Here is a 24,771-nt window from a genome sequence, read left to right as displayed (position 1 = left end):
TGTTCAGTGAATATATATTTAGAATAGTTAGGCCTTATTGAATTGAACCCTTTACCATTATGTAATGCCTTTCTTTGCCTTTTTTGATCTCTGTTGGTCTAACGCCTGTTTTGTCTGAAATTAGAATTGCAACCTCTGCTTTTTTCCCGATTTCCAATTGCTTGGTAGATTTTCCTCCATCCCTTTAATTTGAGCTTATGGGTGTCGCAGCCTGTGAAATGTGAAACTGTCTCTTGAAGACAGCATATCATTGGATCTTGCTTTTTTTTTTTTTTTTTTAAATCCAGTTTGCCACTCTATGCCTTTTAAATGGGGCATTTAGCCCATTTACACTCAAGGTTACTATTGATATGTGTGGATCTGTTCCTGTCATTGTGCTGTTACCTGGTTATTAAGCCAGCTTGTGTGGTAGCTTTACATCACTGGGTCTGTGTACTTAACTGTGTTTTTTTGTATTACCTGGTAATGGTTATTCCTTTCATATTTAGTGCTCTTTTCAAGATCTCTTTTAAGTGGGTCTGGTAGTAACAAACAGTAGTAACAAACTTCCTCAGCATTTGCTTATCGGAAAAGGATCTTATTTCTCCTTCATTGAGGAAGCTTAGTTTGGCTGTATATGAAATTCTTGAAGTTTTTTTTAAAGAATGCTGAATATAGGAACCCAAGCTCTTCCGGCTTGTAGGGGTTTCTGCTAAGATGTCCACTGTTAGCCTGACTGGGTTCCCTTCGTAGGTGACCTGCCCTTTCTCTCTAGCTGCCTTTAACATTCTTTCCTTGATTTCAAACTTGGATAATCTGATGATTATACACCTTGGGGATGATCTTCTTGAGTAGAATCTTGCAGGAGTTCTCTGTATTTCCTGAGTTTGGGTGTTGGCTTTTTTTGTTTGTTTGTTTAAGTTTTTAATTTTTCATTGCTACTAAAGATTTTTTTTGTTTGTTTAAGTTTTTAATTTTTCATTGCTACTAAAGATTTTTTTTTTATTATACTTTAAGTTCTAGGGTACATGTGCATAACGTGCAGGTTTGTTACATATGTATACTTGTGCCATGTTGGTGTGCTGCACCCATCAACTCGTCAGCACCCATCAATTCATCATTTATATCAGGTATAACTCCCCAATGCAATCCCTCCCCCCTCCCCTCCTCCCCATGATAAGCCCCAGTGTGTGATGTTCCCCTTCCCGAGTCCAAGTGATCTCATTGTTCAGTTCCCACCTATGAGTGAGAACATACGGTGTTTGGTTTTCTCTTCTTGTGATAGTTTGCTAAGAATGATGGTTTCCAGCTGCATCCATGTCCCTACAAAGGACGCAAACTCATCCTTTTTTATGGCTGCATAATATTCCATGGTGTATATGTGCCACATTTTCTTAATCCAGTCTGTCACAGATGGACATTTGGGTTGATTCCAAGTCTTTGTTATTGTGAATAGTGCCGCAATAAACATACGTGTGCATGTGTCTTTGTAGTAGAATAATTTATAATCCTTTGGGTATATACCCAGTAGTGGGATGGCTGGGTCATATGGTACATCTAGTTCTAGATCCTTGAGGAATCGCCATACTGTTTTCCATAATGGTTGAACTAGTTTACAATCCCACCAACAGTGTAAAAGTGTTCCTATTTCTCCACATCCTCTCCAGGGTGTTGGCTTCTCTAGCAAGGTTGGGGAAGTTTTCATAGATAATATCCTGAAATACGTTTTCCAAGTTGTTTGCTTTCTCCTGTCAGGGATGTCAATGATGTGTAGATTTGGCCTCTTTACATAATCCCGTATTTCTAGAGGTTTTACTCATTCCTTTTCATTCTTTTTAAAATAATTTTTGTCTTACTTTCTTATTTCAGAGAGCCAGTCTTCAAGTTCCAAGATTCTTTCTTCAGCTTGGTCTCTTCTGCTATACTTGCAATTGCATCATAAAATTCCTGTAGTGTGTTTTCAGCTCTATCAGATCAGTTAGGTTCCTTTTCATACTGGCTATTTCATCTGTCAGCTCCTATATCATTTTATTGTGATTCTTAGTTTTCTTGAATTGGGTTTTGCCATTCTCCTGATCTTGATTATCTTTGTTCCCATCCATATTCGGAATTCTATTTCTGTCATTTCAGCCAGCTCAGCTTGGTTAAGAACTAGTGTGGTTGTCTGAAGGTCATAAGACACTGACCATTTAGGTTGCTGGAGTTCTTGCATTGGTTCTTTCTTATTTCTGCATGTGGCTGTTCCTTTAACAGCTGGGCTGCCTCTGATTGATGTGGTCAGACAGGGACAGCATGTTTGTGCTAGATTCCCATGTTGAGAGAAGTGAGGACTGGGACCTGTATGGAGAACAGTCCAGCCACTTTTCTGTGAGGTAGGTACTCTGTGCTGGGCTCTGGACCAGCTAGCCTCTGGTCCCCACAGACTCTCCAAAGCCTGAAGACAGCAAAGCCTAGGGCTGTGACACAGCAAAGATGGCAACCTGCCCCTCCCACTGGGAGCTCTGTATCAGGGAGTTACAGAGCTGCTACTGGCTTGATAGCCTGGAAGTGAGGGTAGCTAGAGAACCAGGCCAGGAGGACCTGCCTAGTGAAGATATATGAGATTGGAAACCCATGTAACAAACAGTCTAGTCACTTTTCTGTAGGGCTGCTGCAGTATGCTGGGGGTACACTCCAGTCCCTAGTCACCTTGGTTGATCTAGCACCTGAAGGTATCAACAGTGAAGGATGTGAAACAGCAAAGATGGCAGTCCCCCTCTCCCTCTGGGAGCTCCATCCCAGGGAGGTTTGAAACTGCTGGTGGCCAGAAAACACTGGCAGAGATGGCTGGACACCCCAGTTGGGAGGTCCCACCCAGTGAGGAGGAACAGGATTGAGGACCTGTGTGAAAAAGCAGTCTGACCACTTTTTTGTAGAGCAGTTGGGCTGTGTTGGGGGTCTGCTGCAGCCCCCAGTCACTTTGGACTCTCCAAATCCCAAAGGCAACAATGGTTAAGGCTGAAAAACAGCAAAGATGGCAGCTTGCCCCTCCCTCTGGGAACTCCGTCCCAGCAAAGTATGATACTGTTGCTGGCCAGAAAACACTGGCAGGGGTGGTTGTAGACCTTGGTCACAAGATTCTGCCCAGTGAAAAGAAACGAGATCTGGGACCCATGTGAAAAAGCAGTCTAGCTGCTTTCCCATAGAGCTGTGGGGAAAGACAGCTCCAGACCCTAGTCATCTTGGACTTCCTAGAGCCAAAAGGCAACAATGGCAAAGGCTGTGAAACAGCAAAGATAGCAGCCTGTCCCTTCCCCTGGCAGCACCATCCCCTGGAGGCTCAGAAACACTGCCAGCTGAATAATAGTGGCAAGAGTGGCTGGTTACCTTGGTTGGGAGGTCCTGCCCAGTGAGGAGAAGAGGGGTCAGGGGCCCACATAAAAAAGCAAGCTGGCTGCTTTTTTGTAGTGTGGTTACACTGAAGGCAACAACGGCTAAGGCTACAAAACAGCAAAGATGGTAGCCTACCCCTCCCTCAGGGAGTTCCATCAACACATCAACACTGCTACCAGTGGCTGGCTGGAGTTCCAAGTCAGTGGTCTTATCCTGTAAGGTGCTGTGGACATGGGACCTGCAGACCATTGCTGCTCAGCCCCCTGAATTCAGCTGCTTCTTAGGGGTCCGTATAGGGGTCTAACCTCCTGCTTTGCCGAGTTGCAGTTGCTTTTGCCTAGAAGCCCAAGTATCTATAGCTCCTGGGGCTCCGCATGTGCCTGAGCAGCTACTCTGCCAAGATGTCACAGAGCTCTGCATATCCGACCGAAGACCCTGGTGCAGTGGGTTTACGAGGGGGAGTTTCCTGACCCAAGGGTTGCAGAGATCTATGGGAGAAGCATGGGTCCCCAGGGTTGCTCACTCAGTCATTCTTCCCTAGGCGAGGGAGGCTCCCCTGGCTCCATGTCACTCCCAGGTGGGCAGTCATCCTGCCTTGCTTTTCTACATTCTCTGTGGGTTGTTTTCTTGATGAATCCCAATGTGTGTACATGGATGTTTCAGTTGAAGGTGCTGTACGTACTCACCCCTTCTATTTCTCTCCATGAGAGCAGTGCACACTAGCTGCTTCTAGTTGGCCATTTTGGCCAGCCTCTTATTTTGTTTCTGGATCTCGGTGCTGATTATATGATAATTACAAGCTGTAAACTCAATATGTAGAGTTTTATTTGTTTGTTTGTAAAAAGAGATCTTGGCCAGGCACAACAGCTCCTACCTATAATCCTAGTGCTTTGGGAAGCCAAGGCAGGAGGATCACTTGAAGCCAAAAGTTTGGGACTAGCCTGGGCAACACAGCGAGTTCTCATCTCTACAAAAAAAATTTTTTTTAATTAGCCGGGCATGGTGGCCTATGCCTGTAGTCCCAACTACTCAGAAGACTGAGGAGGGAGGACTGCTTGAGCCCAGGAGTTGGAAGCTGCAGTGAGCCATGATTGTGCCACCGTACTCTCTAGCCTGGGTGACAGAGTAAGACCCTGTCTCAAAAAAAAAAAAAAATTCTTAAGAGTACTCATTGGAGTTGAGTTTCAGAAAACTAGGTTCAAACCCTGATTTTTGTACTTAATAATGGCAAGCTTTCTCCCCTGTAAAATTTGGATAATACCTACCTTACAAGATGTTATATATAATAGGTGACTAATAAATGTTAGTATAATCTCAACCTAATACAATGAATATACCAATCATTAATTGATTAGATGATGATCGCAAGTTTTACTGTTTAGAAAACATTATTTTTTCCAAATGAAAAACATTTAGTTTAAGAAATTAAATTTAGACTATTCAAGTATTTATGATAAGTTAAGGCAGTAACTACAATGATATTCTAAAATAGCAGATAATCTAAAAATTGTTGGCACTCGAGGTATATTACATAATTTGCTTTATAATGATATGAATTCCTAATAACTATTATCTTACAGATAACAATAAAAACAGATGAGATAAATGTAGCATTTCTTTTCTAAAGATGTCCACAACACTATCTCTTGTCCCAAACACTTTTCTGAAATGTATTCTTATCATTCCTCTATTAAGACAGAGCATTTGTTTACCAACCCTCTGGAATCTCAACAGGCCTCATGACTGCTCTGATTAACAGAATATGGCAGAAGTGACACTCTGTTCTGAGTTGAGCCATTAACTGGACTGGCAGTTTCCACCTCCTACTCTCTTGGAATGCCACCAACAAACTGGGAGAAGCCCATGGAAGGGTCATATTTATGGACTGGTCAATAGCCAACAGGCACATGAGTAATCCATCTTGGAAATTCTGCCCAATCAATCCTTCAGATAACTGCTTCCCCAACCAATATCTGACTGCAATCTCATGAAAGTCCTCAGGTGACAATCTCCCAGTTGAGGCTAGTCCACCCAAAGAAATATGACACTTAATAAATTATTGTTCTTTTTAAAAACTTTATTGAGTATAAATTACATACCATTAAAATCTACCCATTGTAAAATGCCTTAGTTCAGGCTGCTATAATTGGGTATTATAGACTGAGTGGCTTATAAAAAAATAGGAATTTATTTCTCACAGTTAGGGAAGCTGGACGTCTGAGATCAGGGTGCCAGCCTGGCCAAGTTCCAGTGAGGGCCCTCTTCCAGGTTGCAGACTACTGGTTTCACATTGTATCCTCACATGGTGGGAAAGAAGGCTAGAGAGTTTTCTGGGGTTCTTTAACAAGGGAACTAATCCCATTCATGAGGGATCCACCTTCATGACCTAATTACCTCCCAAAGGCCACACCTCCCAATACTATCATATTGGGGTATAGGATTTCGACACATAAATTTTTGGAGGAACACATTCAGCCCATAAGTGTACAATTCAACAATTTTAGTATATTTGCAGTTATCAACAATCATTGCAATCCAATTTTAGAACATTCTCAACACGCCCCCCAAAATGTTCCTTCATGCCTATTTACAGTTAATCCCTATTCTCACTTTATGCCACTACTGTTCTGATTATTGTCTCTATAAATTTGTCTTTTAAGAATTTCATATAAATATAATCATACAATATATGATCTTTTGAGCCTCGCTTCTTTCACTTAGAATAATGTTTTGAAGTTCACCTATGTTGCAGCATGTATCAGAAGTTTATTCCTTTAATTGCTGAACTGAATTCCATTGTAATGATATACAAAAAAAAAAAAGAATGAGTTGGGAAGTGTTCCCTCCTCTTCTATTTTTTGGAAGAGTTTGTGAAGAATCAGTCTTTTTATTTTGTTTTATTTTTAACAATCCTTTAAAATGCAAAAAACAAAAAGCTATTAAATTGCACACTTTAAAAGGGTAAATTTTATGGTATCTAAAAGGATTGAGAAGAGCCTACAATCCCTGAAAATGCTTATCTATTTTTGGTTTAACTTTTTTCTTAGGGTACAACACTTTAGAGTTTATCAAGTTATCCATACCACGGCAAGCCTTCAACTCTAGTCTCTGTCTTCCTAGTCCCATGAAGCTACTAATAAAATTGCTTATCCTATTAGTCATTGGTCTCTGTGGAACTGGAATATACTCTTTTGATAGCCCCAAACTCCAGGCTCACTTTCTTGGAGTTCTATCTTCCAACAGATCTTGTATGGGTGATTCACAGGATCTTTTTAGTTCTTCAATGGCTTCAAGTAGATTAAAAAAAAAATAATAATTTGTCCACATTTTCTAATTGCCCTCAGGGGAAATGTTGGTCTGAATTACTTAGTTAACTACTACTGGTAGTTTAAGTCATCAATTTTTAAGATTATAAAACACCTATAATTTCATCAACAACAACATTTCTTGTTTGAGGATATAAAATATTTCAGAATGATATAATTAACCACACTTTAAAACAACTCCTCTTTATGCCATAAAAAATTTATACCTTTTGGGTTTAGATTGTGCAGTACAAATTTCAGTGTTAATACAAATAATTTCACTATTTATAAACAACAGATATAACATAAGAAGACTACATTCATTTGTACAGGACATTTTTATTCTTTGAATTACTTTCATCATCTATTATTTATAATTTGTTCTAAATAAATCCTGTGTGAAGTGGGTAAAAAATAATAATCTTCATTTTAAAGATGGATAAACTGAAGTTAAACTCATTCATTTTCCCATTCTAAACACCACTGTAAGAAATTTATCTTAAACTCAAATACATATGACTTTTGTAATCTCACCTGATTTTCCACTGTAGCAATCTGTACTGTCTGATTCAGATGTTGAAACATATTTCAGTATTTGATGTCCACAGCTTATAGAATAAAATAGATAAATATATATGGTAAATGAGGTAAAAGTTTTTTACCTGAACACAATTAGAAAATGTTTAATTTTTAACCAAGATCCCAACTGCAACACATCCTAATATTCCAATCTCTCTATAAAGTTAAAAGGCTTTAACCTAGAAAGTATCTGTGTGTCCTTGAAGAAAACAAAATATTTTTGAAAAGCCAACACTGGATCTGAGGTAAACCCCTACTATTAGTAAAGCAGAAATAAGACCAAACACCATATGAACTGGGTACTATCAATAGGTACTAAAGCAATGTATACTAAAATAATTTAATATTTATTAAGATCTTAGGATGGGTAGAATACCATTACATTTTACCTCAGATGGAGACCATTTAATTTAAAAAATTAATAACCACTAAAATGAGAAGATATTTATTTAGAATAAAAACTACTAGATAAATAAGGAAAAGAATATAGGCTGAATCCACCATCTAGTTATAACAAAGAGCTAGAAAACTGGTAATACTTTACTAAAATACAGTAAAAGTCCTCAATATCATCGATAAGTTTTTGAAAACTGACATTTTAAGTGAAACAACTTATAGCACATCTTCAAATAATGTCATTTCATTATAACACTGAAAAAAATATGGTCATTTAGCTTAAAGCTGGAGTTTCCAAGAACCTATCCAAAATGTTGAGGACTTAACTGTAATCAACATTTTGAAAAAGAAATAATAAACAGTTGGGAAACTTACTTGTTACACAGATTGCTATCAGAATTTCTAAGTTGCTGATAAAAATCTGGTGTATTCGGTGCATTGCCCAGAGATCTCTGTAAAATAATGCTTGGCTTATTAAGAAAATCAGCAGTATCAGGAAATTCTATGGGTGATCGATTAGTTAGAGAGCCAGCAGCCACTGGTCCATGGTTGGGAGAATTCACAGGATTCAGACTGGACAAAACACCTTAAAAAATTAAAAGAAAGGAGATAGATAAATAAGAATGTATTTATGTGTATATGTTTATTAAATATATTTGTGTCTTTATGGATTTTTTCCTTATTTAAAAAAGCAAATTATTTACAATTAAATGACAAATTCCTACATGGGGCCTCGATATTCTAGAAACTTAAGCAATATTTGCCATATTTGTCATGATCAGTGGCTGTTGGGTAAACACCCCTTGTTGGGTAAATATCTACATTTATAATAGGTAAATGTGAACAGTATGACTAAAACATACATACTGTATGGCAGAAATTTTCCTAATTCCTATTGGTCTTTAACTTTCACCTATGTGTCCCTATCAGACTGATTATCCACATGAGCAAAGCATCTCTACCAAATTTTATCGAATTATTTTCAATTCGATAAAATTAAGTTTTATTTAAATTCTCTTTTTTGTGTGTGAGATGGGGTCTCATTCCATTGCCCAGGCTGGAGTGCAGTGGCATAATCATGGCTCACTGCAGACTCAATCCCCTGGGTTCAATTGATCCTCTGGTCCTGGAGACTACAGGCACAAGCCACTGTACCCTGCTAATTTTTTTTTTTTTTTTTTTTGAGATGGAGTCTCGCTCTGTTGCGTTGCCCGGGCTGGAGTGCAGTGGCCGGTTCTCAGCTCACTGCAAGCTCCGCCTCCCGGGTTTATGCCATTCTCCTGCCTCAGCCTCCGAGTAGCTGGGACTACAGGCGCCCGCCACCTCGCCCGGCTAGTTTTTGTATTTTTTAGTAGAGACGGGTTTTCACCGTGTTAGCCAGGATGGTCTCGATCTCCTGACCTCGTGATCCGCCCATCTCGGCCTCCCAAAGTGCTGGGATTACAGGCTTGAGCCACCGTGCCCGGCTAATTTTTGCATTTTTTTGTAGAGACAGGGTTTCACGACGTTGCCCAGGCTGGTCTCAAACTCCTGGGCTCAAGCAATCCTCTTGCCTCAGCCTCCCAAAATGCTGGGATTACAGGCTTAAGCCACTGCGTCTGGCCAAGGAACTAAAATTCTTAATAGCATTAAGCAAGTTGAGAATAACATCATATGCTAACGCAATGTCAGATCGCTTTAAAAATTACATGAAAATATTTCCAGCTGATTCATTCATTCAACAAATATTTAGAGCTTACTATATGCTGGAAAATACACTGGGTTTCACAATGGAGAAAAAGATGACATCCCTGAGACTCAATGAAGCTAGCGCATAGTGCAGGATACAAACAAGTGCTAAGTGCTTAATAAGGGAACAAAACAGAGTGCTTCAGCAACACATAAGATGAGTCTATAATTCTGTCTATTTATTCCAGAAACCTTTGCTGAGTGCCTCAAACTAAAGCAGTGTGGATATATATCTGGAAAGAGACAGGCAGATTTATAACCTTATTTGAAAATAAAGACCCAAGTAAAGTCTCATTCAGAAAGGAAAACAGTCATTAAGGAGCTACAATATTTTCAGGCATACTAGTAAACTTATAGATGTGTGCGAAGGTGTCAACTTGGTTATGGTGCTCAGTTGTTTATTTAAACACTAGTATAGATGTTGTCATGAAGATATTTTTCAGATGTGATTAACATTTAAATCGATAACTTTTGAGTAAAGCAGATTAACTTCTATAACTGGATGGGTGGACCTCATTAACTTCTGAGTAAAGCAGATTAACTTCTATAATTGGATGGGTGGACCTCATCCAATTACCTTAGAGCCTTACGAGAAAAGACTGAGGTCTCACAAAGAGGAAAAAATTTTGTCTGAGGTTCAAGACTGCAACATTAACCCCTGCTGCAATTTCCAGCCTGCCAGATTGTCCTGAAAATTTCCTACTTGCCTGCCTTGCAAGCCCTCACAGTTGTGTGAGCTAATCCCTTAAAACAAACTTTCTCTCTTTCTCTGCATGTGTATGTGTGTATAAATATAATGTTCTTTATTTTTTGCCAATGTGATGGTAAATAAAAGAGCACTGTACCCTCACTTTTTAATTTCCTCATTACTAATAAGGTTAAGCACATTTAATGTTTATATGCCATTTGTATAGTTTTCTGCTGAAATGCTCGTTCAAGTCTTTTGCTAATTTTTCCATTGGCGTGTGGTGATGGACATACTCTAAGGTAGTCCCATTAACCCTTGCCCCCTGGTGTTCATGTCTTTGTGTAGAAAACATCTGTGACTGGCTTCTTATGAAAAGAAAGATGACAGGATGCCACCCCTATGATTATGTTTCATTATGGATTCCATCTTGCTAGAGACTCACTCTAGAGATTCTCCTTGTTAACTCCATGAAGTGAGCAGCCATAGTGAGGAAGACCATATGACAAAAAACTATGGGCAGCCTCTACAAACTGTGGGTGGCCTCCAGCCAACAGCTATCAAGAACCCAGAGCCATCAAGAATCCACAACCAACGGAAATGAATTCTGAGGACAACCTGAATGAGCCTGGCAGTCGATTCATTCTCAGTTGATTCTTCAGATGAGAACAAGGAAGAGCCAACATCCAGTTTCGAGACTCATGACGCCTTAAGCAGAAGACTCAGTTGTGTGTAGACACTTGCACAAAAACTGCTACATTTGTTGTAATCTGATATGCAGCAACAGAAAATGAATAGTTGTCCATAATTCTTCCACTGACAAAGTTCTTTATACAGCTGAATTCTAGTTCCTTCTCAGATGTTATTACTATTTTCAATCCTTTTTATGACTTTTTTTTTTTTTTTGATGGAGTCTCACTCTATCACCCAGGCCAGAGTGCTGTGGTAAACTCTCAGCTCACTGCAGCCTCCGTCTCCTGGGTTCAAGCAATTCTCTTGCCTCCCCCTCCCAAATGGCTGGGATTACAGGTGCCCACCAGTACACCAGGCTGGCTAATTTTTTTTTTTTTTTGAGACGGAGTCTTGCTCAGTTGCCCAGGCTAGAGTGCAGTGGCGAGATCTCAGCTCACTGTAAGCTCTGCCTCCCGGGTTCATGCCATTCTCCTGCCTCAACCTACTGAGTAGCTGGGACTACAGGCGCCTGCCACCATGCCTGGCTAATTTTTTTGTATTTTTAGTAGAGATGGGGTCTCACCATGTTGACCAGGCTGGTTTCGAACTCCTAATCTCAAATGATCCGCCAGCCTCGGCCTTCCAAAGTGCTGGGATTACAGGTGTGAGCCACTGCACCCGGCCTTTATATGACTTTTTAATAAAGAGGTTATTAATTTTCATGCAGATTTATTCATCTAATCCCATATGGTAAGTATTTTTATGTCTTGTTATGGAAATTTTTCCCTAAAATCATGGAGTGTAGCAGCACTGCATATTTTTTATTAAATTTATCTGTAGGTAATTGATGGTTTTTGATGCTGAGGTAAATGGTGTTTTAACTTTCATTTTCAACCACTTTCTGATAGTATAGAGTAATACAATTAATTTTTCTGTACAAATAAAATATTGCAAAATTTACTTAATTCTATTATATATTTTTAGAGCCTTCTAGATATTCTATATATACAAAACAGTAATCTGCAAATAAAGAAAAGGGTTTATATCTTCCTTTCCAGTATTTATTCCGTTTTTTTATCTTGTCTTCATTCATTGTCTAGAAATTACAGGATAATGTTGGAGACAAGTGTTTACAGTGAACATCTTTATCTTGTTTCCAAAGTCAGGAGAAAAATGTTCAGTATTTCATTATGTATTATGTTTGAAAAACATTTTTGATAGATACTTTATCAGATTAAAAATGTTCCCTCTATTCCCAATTTGCTTAAAATTTTTTATTGTAATTATCAAATTTATCAAATGAACATACATGAAAAGCTTTCTCTGTACCAATTAAGATGACCATATGATTATTCACTTTTATTCTATTAATGCAGTGAATTTTCAAAGGTTAAACAGACTTTATATTCCTGTAATAATACTTCCTAACATGGACATTATGGTATTAACATTTTAATATATTATTCAACTATATGTGTAACTTTTTGTTTAGGATTTTTGTATCTATATTCACAAGAGATGTTGGCTTCTAATTTTCTTGTAATATCCTTGTCAGGTTTCGATATTAGGGTTACGCTGGCCTCATAAAAATTTGGTGTTTCCTCTTTCCCTTTTCAGTGAAAGAGTTGTGTAAGATTGGCTGTGGTAAGCAGAATAATCACCCCCAAAGACGTCCATATCCTAAACCACAGAACTTGTATGTTAGACTGCACGGCAAAGGGATATTTAAATTGCAAATGGACTTAAGGTTGCTGCTCAGTTAACCTCGAGATGGGGAGACTATCCTGGATTATCTAGTTGCGCTCAATGTAATGACAAGGGTTCTTGTCATTATAAGAGTCACACACGGCTGAGTCCTATGCCTAAGTAAAAGAGAGAGGCAGACATAAAAAAGCCAGAGAGATGGCAGCATCAGGATTCAGACTGACATTGCTGGCAATGAAGATGGAGTAATGGGGTCATGGGCCAGGAATGCAGGCAGGCAAGCTCTAGGAAGGCCTCTGGAAACTGGAAAATGCAAAGAAAATGGATTATCCCCTAAAGCCTCCAGAAGACACACAGCCTTGCTGACACTTTGCTTTGGGCCAAATGAGATCAATTTCAAACGTCAACCTCCAGAATTATAAGAATAAATTTGTGTTATTTAAGTCACTAAGCATATGGTATTTTGATACAGTAATGTCTTAGTCCATTTGGATTGCTATAACAGAATACCATACACTAGATATTTTATAAATAAGAGAAATTTATTTCTCACAGTTCTGGAGGCTGGAAAGTGCAAGATCAAGTCACTGGCAGATATGGTGCCTGATCATGGCCCACTTCCTGTTTCACTGATGGCCATGTCCTCACATGGTGGAAGGGATTAGAGAGCTCTTTGAGGTCTCTTTTATAAGGCACTCATCCCATTCACAAAGAGTTCACTCACATGACCTAATCACCTTCCAAAGGCTCCAGCTCCAAATACCATCACATTGAAGATTAGGTTTTAACATATGAATTGGGGTGTAAGTGAGGGGATATGAATATTCAGTTTACAGCAAGCAGCTATAGAAAACTAAGGCACAGGATATAATCTTTCATAACAACATTAAATATTGGGAAGAACTTACCAGTAAAGTCATTTGGACCTACAATTTTATTTGTAGGAAGGTTTCATTAAATATTGGGAAGAATTTACCAGTAAGGTCATCTGGACCTACAGTTTTATTTGTAGGAAGGTTTTTAACTACAGGTTGAATTTCGTTAGAAGATATATGACTCTTCAGACTTTTTATCATGTTTGGTATCAGTGTCATCTTTTTGTATCAGTGTCATGTTTTCTTCTTTCTTTAGGTTTACTTTGCTGTTAAACTTACAGCTTCTTAAAATGCAAGCTTAACTGATTTTTACTTTTTCTTTTTGCAATAAATTTCCCAACAAAGCACTGCTTTAGCTTCTTCCCACATTTTAGTAAGTTCTATTTTCATTATTATTCAGCTCAAAATAATTTCTAATTTTCATTGTTTTTTCTTAACTCATAGGTTATTTATAATTTGAGGATTTTCTGCAGATCTATTGATAGATGTTTTTAAATCTAATTACACTGTGGTGACAGAACATGCTTATGTGTTTTTTAAACAGCTTTTTAAGATATCATTCACATACCATAAAATTTACTACTTTAAATTGTACAATTCAGGGAATTTTAGAAATCCACAGAGTTGTGCAACTATCACCACTATCTAATTCTGGAATATTTCCATAAACTCAAAAAGAAACCCTATACCCATTAGCAGTCATTCCCTATTCCTGTCCCTCCTATCCATAGTCACAGGTGACCACTGTCTTAGTTCATTCAAGCTGCTATAAAAAATACTTTAGTCTGGGTAATTTGTAAACAACAGAAATTGGCTGTTCACAGTTCTGGAGGCTGGGAAGACCAAGACCAAGGTGCCAGCAGACTTGATGTCTGGTGAGGGCTCAGTTTCTGCCTCACAGATGGTAATTTTTTCACTGTATCCTCACATGGCTGACAGGATAGCTAGCTCCCGCAGGCCTCATTTATAAGGGCACTAATCTCATTCACAAAGGCTCCAACCTCATGACCTAGTCATCTCAAAAAGGCTCCATCTCTTAATATTGTTTCATTGGGGATTAGGTTTCAACATGTGAATTTTGCAGGTACACAAACATTAAAACCATAGCAACCACTAATATACTTTCTATATCTATATATTTGTCCATTTTAGACATTTTATATGAGTAGATCTGTACAATCTGTAGTCTTTTGTGACTGCCTTATTTAACTTAGTATAATGTTTTCAAGGTTCATTCACGGTATACCACGTAGTACTACTCCATTTTATTTTTGTGACAAAAAATATTCTACTGTATGGTTAAGTCACGTTTTGTTTAACCATTTATTGATAGCCATTTAGGTTGTTTCTAATTTTGGCTATTATGAATAATGCTGCTATACACATTTACGTACAAGTTTTTGTGTGGACCTACAGTTTCACTTCTCTTGGATATGTATCAAGGAGTAGAATTTCTGGGTCATATGGTAACTTGTTTAAAATTTGAGAAACTGCCAAATTGTCTTCCAAAGTGGCTATATAGTTTTACTTTCCCATCAGCAATGTATTGTATAGTGTTCTAACTTCTGAATATTTTTTACTCAAACATGTTACTGTCTGTCTTTATAATTACAGACATCCTAGTGGGTGTAAAATGGTAGCTCCCTGTGGTTTTGATTTGTATTTTCCAAAATATTAATGATCCTGAGCATCTTTTCATATGGTTATGGGCCACTTGTATATGTTCTTTGGAGAAACATTTATTCAGATCTTCTATTTTCTTTCCTTTCTTTTATTTTTATTTATACTTTTTTTTGAGACAGGATCTGGCTCTATCACCTAGGCTGGAGTGCTGCAGTATCAGCACAGCTCACTGCAGCCTCTACCTCCTGGGATCAAGTGATCCGCCTAACTCAGCCTCCTGAGCAGCTGGTGCCACCACAAGTCACACCACTATGCCCAACTAATTTATTATTATTATTATTCTTGTAGAGAAAGGGTCTTGCTAGGTTGCCCAGGTTGAGACCTATGTTTTAATCAGGCCATTTTTTCTTTTTCTTATTGAGTTGTCAAGAGTTATTTACATATTCTGGATACAAGCCTGTTGTCAAATATGATTTGCCAACATTTTCTCTTATCCTATGTCTTTTCACTTTATTAATGGTGCCTGTTAAAGTACAAATGTTTTCAATTTTGATGAATTCTGATGTATCAATATTTTTCACTTATGGACCATGCATTTGGTATCACATTTAAGAATGCCTTACTCAAAACCCAAAGTCACAATATTTTCTCTGATGTTTTCTTCTATAAGTTTTATGGTTTTAACTTTTATTCCTCATGGAATCCTTTTTATTTTATTTGGCTTCCAGTTCATTTTCTAGTACAAAGGGTATAATGGAAGCTTTTTTCATAATGTGTGCTTTTATTTTTGCTTCTTTTTATTGTACATATTTAAGGCATAGAACACGTTTTGATATACACAAACATAGTGAAATGGTTACTACAGTCAAGCAAATTAACATATCCATCATCTCACAGACACCTTTTGTGTATGTATGTGTGGTAAGAGCACCTAAAAATCTATTCTCTTAGCAAAATTTCCAGTATACAATGTATTATTATTGACTATAGTTTTCATGCTGTACTTTAGACCTCTAGACTTCTTCATCCTATATATCTACAACTTTGTAGCCTTTGACTTCTATTTCCCCATTTCCACTACCCCATCAAGCTCCGGTAACCACCATTTTACTCTTTTTCTATGAATCTGACTTTTTTTTGTAGATTCCATATGTAAGTGAGACCCCAAGTAGTATTTTTCTGTGTCTGACTTATTTCACTTAGCATAATGTTCTCCAGGTTCATCCATGTTGTCAAAAATGGCAGGATCTCCTTCCTTGATAAAGCTAAATAATATTCCATTATATATATATATATATATATATATATATATGTATATTATTTGCTCCACTCATCCATCGATTAACAGTTAGGTTGTTTCCAAACCTTGGCTACTGTGAATGAACATGGGAAAGCAGATATCTCTACAAGGTATTGATTTCATTTCCTTTGGGTATATACCCAGAAGAGAAATTGCTGGGTCATATGTCAGTTCTATCTAATTTTTTGAGAAATCTCTACACTGTATTCCATAATGGCTGCACCGATTTACATTCCCTGTGTACAAAAGGTTCCCTTTTCTCCACACTCTTGCCGATACTTGTTCTCTCTTATGGCTTTAATGTTTACATTTGAGTCTATGATGCATTTCAAGTTAATTTTTCAGTATGGTGAGAGGTAGGATTCTAAATCAATTATTTTGCATGTTCATAACCATTTGTCCCAGCACCATTTATTGAAAATACGATTCATTCCTCAATGAATTATCTTGGTATCCTTGTTGAAAATCACTTGACCATATATGTCAAGGTTTATTTCTAAAACCTGAATTCTATTTCATTGAATAGAAATATCTCTATGCCAGTACCGTACTATCTAAATTACTGTAGCCTGGTAGTTAAGTTTTAAAATTTGAAAGTGGGATTCCTCATACTTTTTCTTCTTTTTTATTAAAGAACTGTTTTGGCTGTTCTGGGACTCTTGTGTTTCTATATGAATTTTAACATCAGACTGTCAATTTTGGCAAAGCTGAAATTTTGATAAGGATTGTATCGAATCTAGTGCAATTTAAAGAATATTGTCATTTAAAATATTAAATTTTCTGATCCTTAAATGTGGAATGTCTTCCAATATATTTAGGTCTTCTTTAATGTCAACAATATTTTATAGTTTTCATTGTCAAAGTGTTATACTATTTTGTTAAATTTATTTCAAAGATTTTTTAATGCTAACTGTAAATGGAAATCTTTTTGCAACTTGAGTTTTGGATTCCTTAATGTTAGCATATAGAAATAAACTGATTTTTGTATATCCTGCCATTTATCAGGATAAATAAGTTTATCCTGATAAACTTATTTATTGATGATAATAGGTTTTAGTGAATTTCTTAGGATTTTATATATATAAGCTCATGCCATCTGCAAACACAGTTTTACTTTTTCCTTTTACTCCTTCTTACCTAATTGCCCTGGCTAGAACCACTAATCCAATATTGAGGTAAAAGTAGCCTTACTCTATAATTATTAAAACCATGTCACAATTTTGTTTTATACTAAGTCCAAACTCTAATCCACTTCAGGGATAATTTCTGTTGGTTACGTTTTCCTTGGGTATATGTCAAAAATTTCTTGTATCTTTGCATGTTTCATATATTTTTGTTAAAAATTGTACATTTTACATAAAGTACTGTAACAGCTTTGATATCAGATCCCTCCAACACCAAAGGTCTATTATGTTGCTGGTTTTGTGTTTGTTTTCTTCTTTCTGATTATTTGTTTAGTGACTTACCTGAATTAATTGTGTAGATTCTGTTTCTCCTGCAATGTGTAGTTACTTAGATCTCTGTTAGCTTTTTCTGTTAAGCTTTTGATTATATTTTTAAGCATGGTTTCCTGGAAGTCAGGGGATTAGCATAATTTGGACATCAACCAATGAGCAGTCAGAAGATTCTTTTTTTTTTTTTTGAGATGAAGTCTCACTCTGTCGCCCAGGCTCGAGTGCAGTGGCACAATCTCGGCTCACCACAATCTCTGCCTCCCAGGTTCAAGTGATTCTCATGCCTCAACTTCCCAAGTAGTTGGGATTACAGGTGCCCACCAGCACGTCTGGCTAATTTTTGTATTTTTTAGTTTTGTATTTTGTAGAGATGGGATTTCACCATGTTGGCCAGGCTGGTCTCGAACTCCTGACCTCAGGTGATCCACCCACCTGAGCCTTCCAAAGTGCTGGGATTACAAGTGTGAGTCACAGTGCCCAGCCTAATCTTTGTCTTTTAATTGGAGTGTAAAAGTCCAATTTTTTGTTGAAAACTTGACATTTCAGATAATATACTGACAACTCTAGTCAGCTCCCTTCCTCTGCCCCAAAGGTATATATTTAATGTAATAAAGTGTACTTAATCCATCGTGTTGCTATTTACTTTTTATGTGTTTCTTCTGTTTTTGCTTCTGTTTTTGCTTTTCTTTTCTCAGATTCTTATTCAAGTTTTTTTAAATCATGCCATTTTATCTCCTTATAAGCTTTTTAGTTACATCTTTTCCTATTGGTCTCTTAATTGGCCCCCTGGATATTACAATGTTCATCTTTGATTATTAGTTTATCTTAAATTAGAACTTTTTACTGTTTTTCAAGCATTGCTAGTACCTTACAACAAATTTAAATCCATTTACCCCTTGACTACCCTTTATGCTATTGTCATATATTGACTTCTATGTATTTCATAAATGCTAAAAGAAAGTTATTATTGTGTTTACCCATCAATTTTTTTATTATTATTATACTTTAAGTTCTAGGGTACATGTGCACAATGTGCAGGTTTGCTACATAGGTATACACATGCCATGGTGGTTTGCTGCATACATCAGCTTGTCACACACATTAGGTATTTCTCCTAACGCTATCCCTCCCCCAGGCCCCCACCCTTTGACTGGCCCCAGTGTGTGATGTTCCCCACCCTGTGTCCACGTGTTCTCACTGTTCAACTCCCACTTATGAGTGAGAACGTGTGGTGTTTGGTTTTCTGTTCTTGTGATGGTTTGCTGAGAATGATGGTTTCCAGCTTCATCCACGTCCCTGTAAAGGACATTAACTCATCCTTTTTATGGCTGCATAGTATTCCATGGTGTATATGTGCCACATTTTCTTTATCCAGTCTGTTATTGATGGATATTTGGGTTGGTTCCAAGTCTTTGCTATTGTGAACAGTGCTGCAATAAACATATGTGTGCATGTGTCTTTACAGCAGCATGATTTATAATCCTTTGGGTATATACTCAGTAATGGGATTGCTGGGTCAAATGATATTTCTTGTTCTAGATCCTTGAGGAATTGCCACACTGTCTTCCACAATGGTTGAACTAATTTACACTCCCACCAACAATGTAAAAGCCTTCCTATTTCTCTACATCCTCTCCAGCATCTGCTGTTTCCTGACTTTTTAGTGATCGCCATTCTAACTGGTGTGAGATGTTATCTCATTGTGGTTTTGATTTGCATTTCTCTGATGACCAGTGATAATGGGCATTTTTTCATATGCCTGTTGGCTGCATAACTGTCTTCTTTTGAGAAGTGTCTATTCATATCCTTTGCCCACTTTTTGACCCATCAATATTTTTTAATCCTCACCCACCTATTTAGCCTTACCAGTGCTTTTGGTTTGTTATTGCAGTGCCATGGTTCAGTCTGGATAATTTTCCTCCTGCCTAAGAAACTTGCTTTACTGAATCTTAGTAGCACAGGTCTGCCACCTACAAATTCTTTCAGCTTTTGTTTGTTTGAAAAAAATGTACGTTTTTCTATTTCTCATCTGATTTACTAAAAGATTTTTTCCAGATTTACTGAGGTATAATTGACAAAAACTGCATGTATTTAAGGTGTACAACATAATGCCTTGATTTACATTTTTACTGTGAAATGATTACCATAATCAAGTTAATTAACATACCCATCACCATAGTTACTGTCACAGGAGAGTGAGGATACTAAAACAAATTTTTATTCCAATGTAATTTTTCAAGAATATTTCTTCAATGGATAAAGAATTCTATGTTGTCAAGTTTTATTCTTTCAACACTTTTTAAAATATGCTACTCCATTGTCTTTGGAGTTCACAGTTGCTGTTAACAAGTCACTGTCAGTATTATTGTTGTTCCTTGAAAAATAAAAACAACCTTGCTTGGTTGCTTTTGAAACATTTTCTTTATAATTTAGAGGCTTGACTCATATATCTAGCTGTGATTTTCTTGTATTTACCCTGCTTGGGGCTCACTGTACTTTATGAATTTGTTGTTTGCTTTCTTTTATTAGTTTTGGGAAATTATTCCATCCTTTTGTTTCTCTCCTTTCCTTCTGGAACTTCAGTCACACATATTTTAGAAATTCTATGTCCCATATGTCTCTTAAACTTTGTTCTGTTATTTATGTATTTTTCCTTCTCTGTGCTTCAGTTTGGAAATTTTCTATTCCTCTGTCTTCAAGTTCACTACTTTTGTATTCTGTTGTATCCAATCCACTCTTAAACCACTGAATAAGTTTTTAATTTAATCAAGTGCATTTCTCAGTTCTAGACTGTCCATTTCTTTTCTATGTGTTCTAGTTCTCTATTTGAAGCATCCATTCATTTTAGCCATTATTCCTTCCATTTATTTTAAACATCATTGTTATTTTAAAGATTGTAAAATATAGCATCAATATCATATGTAGATCTTTTTCTAGTGACTGTTTTTCTTGATTATCAGTAACATTTTCCAACCTCTTCACATGTTTTGTAGTGTATTGTGTATAAAAGAATGTTGTAATTGTATATCTCAATCACAAAATTGTATCTATGTAATATCAGTCATAATGTACTTTAAAAGCAGAATATCAGTATTGCTTTCCTATTCCTATGTTGTATTTGCTAACATATCTTTCATCCAAGAGTTTTTAATCATTCTATAATCTTTTAATTAAAAAAATTCCTATTATAATGTTTTTCCAGGATGAAGTCATGGTTTTTTTTATTCTAATACTAAAATTCTTTTCTCTATAATTACCATTCTACGAAAAAAAAAATACTCTTTCTTGAAGATTTTCCCTCGTCCTGGGTCTGCAACCATTCAGGTTAGTTAAATAGTTATATATTTTATCCCTGAATCCCTACTGCTTAGCAAAGTACTTAGTGCAGAGTAGATGTTCTAAAACTGTTTACTGAAAGAATTAGCAAATGGTCAACTAGTAGCCAACCCAAACCACTAAGTCATGTTAACTCACAACACATGAAATTGTATTCAAAATTAGCTGTAAATGTATGATGAAAAGTGTTTACACTACCATAAACTTTGAGAACCCCCATATTTGAGTCATAAAGAATGATTTCTTACCAGCTCTTCTCGGACCTACATGGTGAGTCAGTGATACAGAAGATGACCTTTGCTTCGAGATAGTCAGTGGATTTGAATTAAAAGGCCCATTTAGATAGCATCCTTGACTAAAAGGGAAAAATAACAGGTTAAAATTTTTAAAAACTATGAAAAGTTTCATCTTTTTTCCTTATGGTCCTCAATTTAATTAGCAAATATAGTCTCATAAATTCAGAGTTTGGGCCTCTAGTGCCTAAGGTCTAAAGCAGGAGTCAGCAAACTTTTTCTGTAAAGAACCAGACAGTAAATACTTTGGCTATATGTTCTCTATTGTAACTACTCAACTCTGCCACTATAGCACAAAATCATCCATAAACTAAAATAAACAAATGGGTATGGTTTTGTTTCAATAAAATTTTACTTACAAAAAAACAGGTTATAGACCAGATTAGGTCCATAGGCTATAGACTGCCGATCCCCGGGCTAAAGCAGGTTATCACAATTACTTTGAAGGTTTCTTGAAACATAGGCTGCTGGTCTCATTCCCAAGGTTTCTGATTCACTATGTCTGGGGTGGGGCCATATAATCCGCACTTCTAACAAGTTCTTATATGATGGAGTTTCTGATCCAGTGACCTCACTGAGAACTACTGGACTAAAGTACAGTTTTTCATTTTTTTCTGTTCCCTATCCTCACAGATGTTGACAACTTTTATTAGTGTAGGCAAAAAACAAGCAGTAAGCAAATAATACCACCCAATGAACTCATCACCCAATGAACTCATCTCCCTGCCAATGCTCTGTCATTCTTCATATTTTCATTGTGTGAAAATAAGTAATTCAAAACCAAACTTTTGGAACTTTTATTTTGAGACTTAAAGGAACGTGATTTTGGGACCTCAGTCATTAACAGGCAGCTGTAACCTAGGCAGATACAACCTTGATTTCCCTGATTACAGATTAGCCTTTTTTCCCCCCTAACTTACATTGCTTTGCTAAATGCTACAAAAAACTAAAGGATGTCAGAGAAGACTCCTTCCCTCTTTACTGTTGATCTTCATTACAGATTAACTTCCCTTTTTCTTCTCTTACACAAAGATACGTTTTCTAAGATGGAATGTTAAGTATATTCTTTAAAATTGGAAAAAGAAAACAAACAAGCTGTAACTAATCAAACTGCTGTAATTCAGAAGCCAACTTTGTGTGGAATATGTTATTCTGCTAAATATCTTTGTTTTCTGCCTATACAAATATGACCCTAACTTTTAAACTTTGAAGCACTGACCCTATTTCCTTGGAGTCTGTGTTTCCTGGATAGGCATCCTCAGCTTGTGTTTGAATACTCTTTTAAGCTGGATTCTTATTCTTTTGATTATTTCATACTGGCAATTGCCTACATGTGGAGTGGCAAAGACTGGGAAAGAAGAGTAACAGTACCACCCAGGGCAACATTCAAATAGAAAAATCTGTGTGTTCCCGGGCAAGACGGCCGAATAGAAAGAGCTCCAGTCTGCAGCTCTCAGCAAGATCGACGCAGAAGCCGAGTGATTTCTGCATTTCCAACTGAGGTACCCGGTTCATCTCACTGGGACTGGTTGGACAGTGGGTGCAGCCCAAAGAGGGTGAGCTGAAGCAGGGTAGGGCATCACCTCACCCAGGAAGGGCAAGAGGTTGGGGAATTTTCTCCCCTATCCAAGGGAAGCTGTGAGGGACTGTGCCATGAAGAACAGTGCATTCCAGCCCAGATACTACGCTTTTCCCACAGTCTTCGCAATTCACAGACCAAGAGATTCCCTCCGGTGCTTACCCCACCAGGGCCCTGGGTTTGAAGTGAAAAATTGGGCAGCCATTTGGGCAGACAGCAAACTAGTTGCAAGAGTTTTTTGTTGTTGTTGTTGTATTGTTTTTTCCATACCACAGAATTCCATACCTGGAATGCCAGCAAGACAGAACCCTACACTTCCCGGGAAAGGGGGCTGAAGCCAGGGAGTCAAGTGGTCTGGCTCTGCAGGTCTCACCCCCACAGAGCCCAGCAAACTAAGATCCACTGCCTTGAAATTCTCACTGCCAGCACAGCAGCTGTCTGAGATCCACCTGGGATGCTCAAGCTTGGTGTGGGGAGGGGCATCTGTCATTACTGAGGCTTTAGTAGGCGTTTTACCCTCACAGTGTAAACGAAGTCACCCAGAAGTTTGAAATGGGCAGACCCCACTGCAGCTCAGCAAGGCCACTGAGGCCAGACTGCCAGATTTCTCCTCTCTGGGCAGGGCATCTCTGAAAAAAAGGCAGCAGCCCCAGTCAGGGACTTATGGATAAAACCCCAATCTCCCTGGGACAGAGCACCTGGGGGAAGGGATGGCTGTGGGTGCAGCTTCAGCAGACTTAACTATCCCTGCCTAATGGCTCTGAAGAGAGTAGCGGACCTCCCAACACAGCATTCAAGCTCTGCTAAGGGTCAGACTGCCTCCTCAAGTGGGTCCCTGACCCCCATGTATCCTGACTGGGAGATACTTCCCAGCAGGGGCCGACAGACATCCCACACAGGAGAGCTTTTGCTGGCATCGGGCAGGTGCCCCTCTGGGACAAAGCTTCCAGAGGAAAGAACAGGCAGTAATGATTGCTGTTCTGCAGCCTCTCCTGGTGACACCCAGGCAAACAGGGTCTGGAATGGACCTCTCGTAAACTGCAGCAGACCAGAAGCAAAGGGGCCTGACTGCTGGAAGGAAAACGAACAACAGAAGAATAGCATGTCCACTCAAAGACCCCATCCGAAGGTCACAAACATCAAAGACCAAAGGTAGATAAACCCACAAAGATGGGGAGAAATCAGCACAAAAAGGCTGAAAATTCCGAAAAACACAATGCCTCTTCTCCTCTAAATAATCACAACTCCTCACCAGCAGGCGAACAAAACCGGATGGAGAATGAGTTTGACAAACTGACAGAAGTAGGCTTCAGAAGGTGGGTAATAACAAACTAATCTGAGCTAAAGGAGCATGTTCTAACCCAATGCAAGGAAGCTAAGAACCTTGAAAAAAGGTCAGATGAATTGCTAAATAGAATAACCAGTGTAGAGAAGATCAAGCAGAAGAAAGGATATCAGAGATTGAAGATCAACTTGATGAAATAAAGCAAGAAGATTAGAGAAAAAAGAATAAAAAGGAACGAAGAAAGCCTCCAAGAAACATGGGACTATGTGAAAAGACTAGATCCATGTTTGATTGGTGTACCTGAAAGTGACAGGATAAATGGAGTCAAGTTGAAAAATACTCTTCAGGATATTATCCAGAACTTCCCCAACCTAACAAGACAGGCCAACAATCAAATTCAGAAAATACAGAGAACACCACAACGATACTCCTTGAGAAGAGCAACCCCAAGACACCTAATTGTTAGATTCACCAAGGTTGAAATGAAGGAAAAAATGTTAAGGGTAGCCAGAGAGAAAGCTTGGGTTACTTACAAAGGGAAGTCAGCAGAAACCCTACAAGCCAGAAGAGAATGGGGGCCAATATTCTTTTTTTTTTTTTTTTTTT

At 37.8% G+C, this 24,771-nt stretch overlaps 1 protein-coding gene across 2 annotated transcripts in view; it reads right to left on the bottom strand.

The window, feature by feature from the left end:
* The window catches only part of PDE3B (phosphodiesterase 3B, cGMP-inhibited), a 225,642-nt gene that overhangs the window by 40,592 nt on the left and 160,279 nt on the right, over positions 1-24,771 (bottom strand). For both annotated transcript variants that reach the window (XM_011956257.1, XM_011956258.1), the window contains exons 5-7: positions 21,257-21,363; positions 8,007-8,217; positions 7,191-7,264 (exon numbers count right to left, since the gene is read on the bottom strand). In XM_011956257.1, coding sequence (XP_011811647.1) covers positions 7,191-7,264; positions 8,007-8,217; positions 21,257-21,363 — 392 coding nt within the window. The remainder of the gene's footprint in view (positions 1-7,190; positions 7,265-8,006; positions 8,218-21,256; positions 21,364-24,771) is intronic.

This window comes from Colobus angolensis, unplaced genomic scaffold (assembly GCF_000951035.1).
Source record: "Colobus angolensis palliatus isolate OR3802 unplaced genomic scaffold, Cang.pa_1.0 Scaffold412, whole genome shotgun sequence".
Taxonomy (NCBI): Eukaryota; Metazoa; Chordata; class Mammalia; order Primates; family Cercopithecidae; genus Colobus; species Colobus angolensis.
The sequence above is the reverse complement of the archived record's forward strand: the minus strand, read 5'-3'. Positions and strand labels throughout refer to the sequence as shown.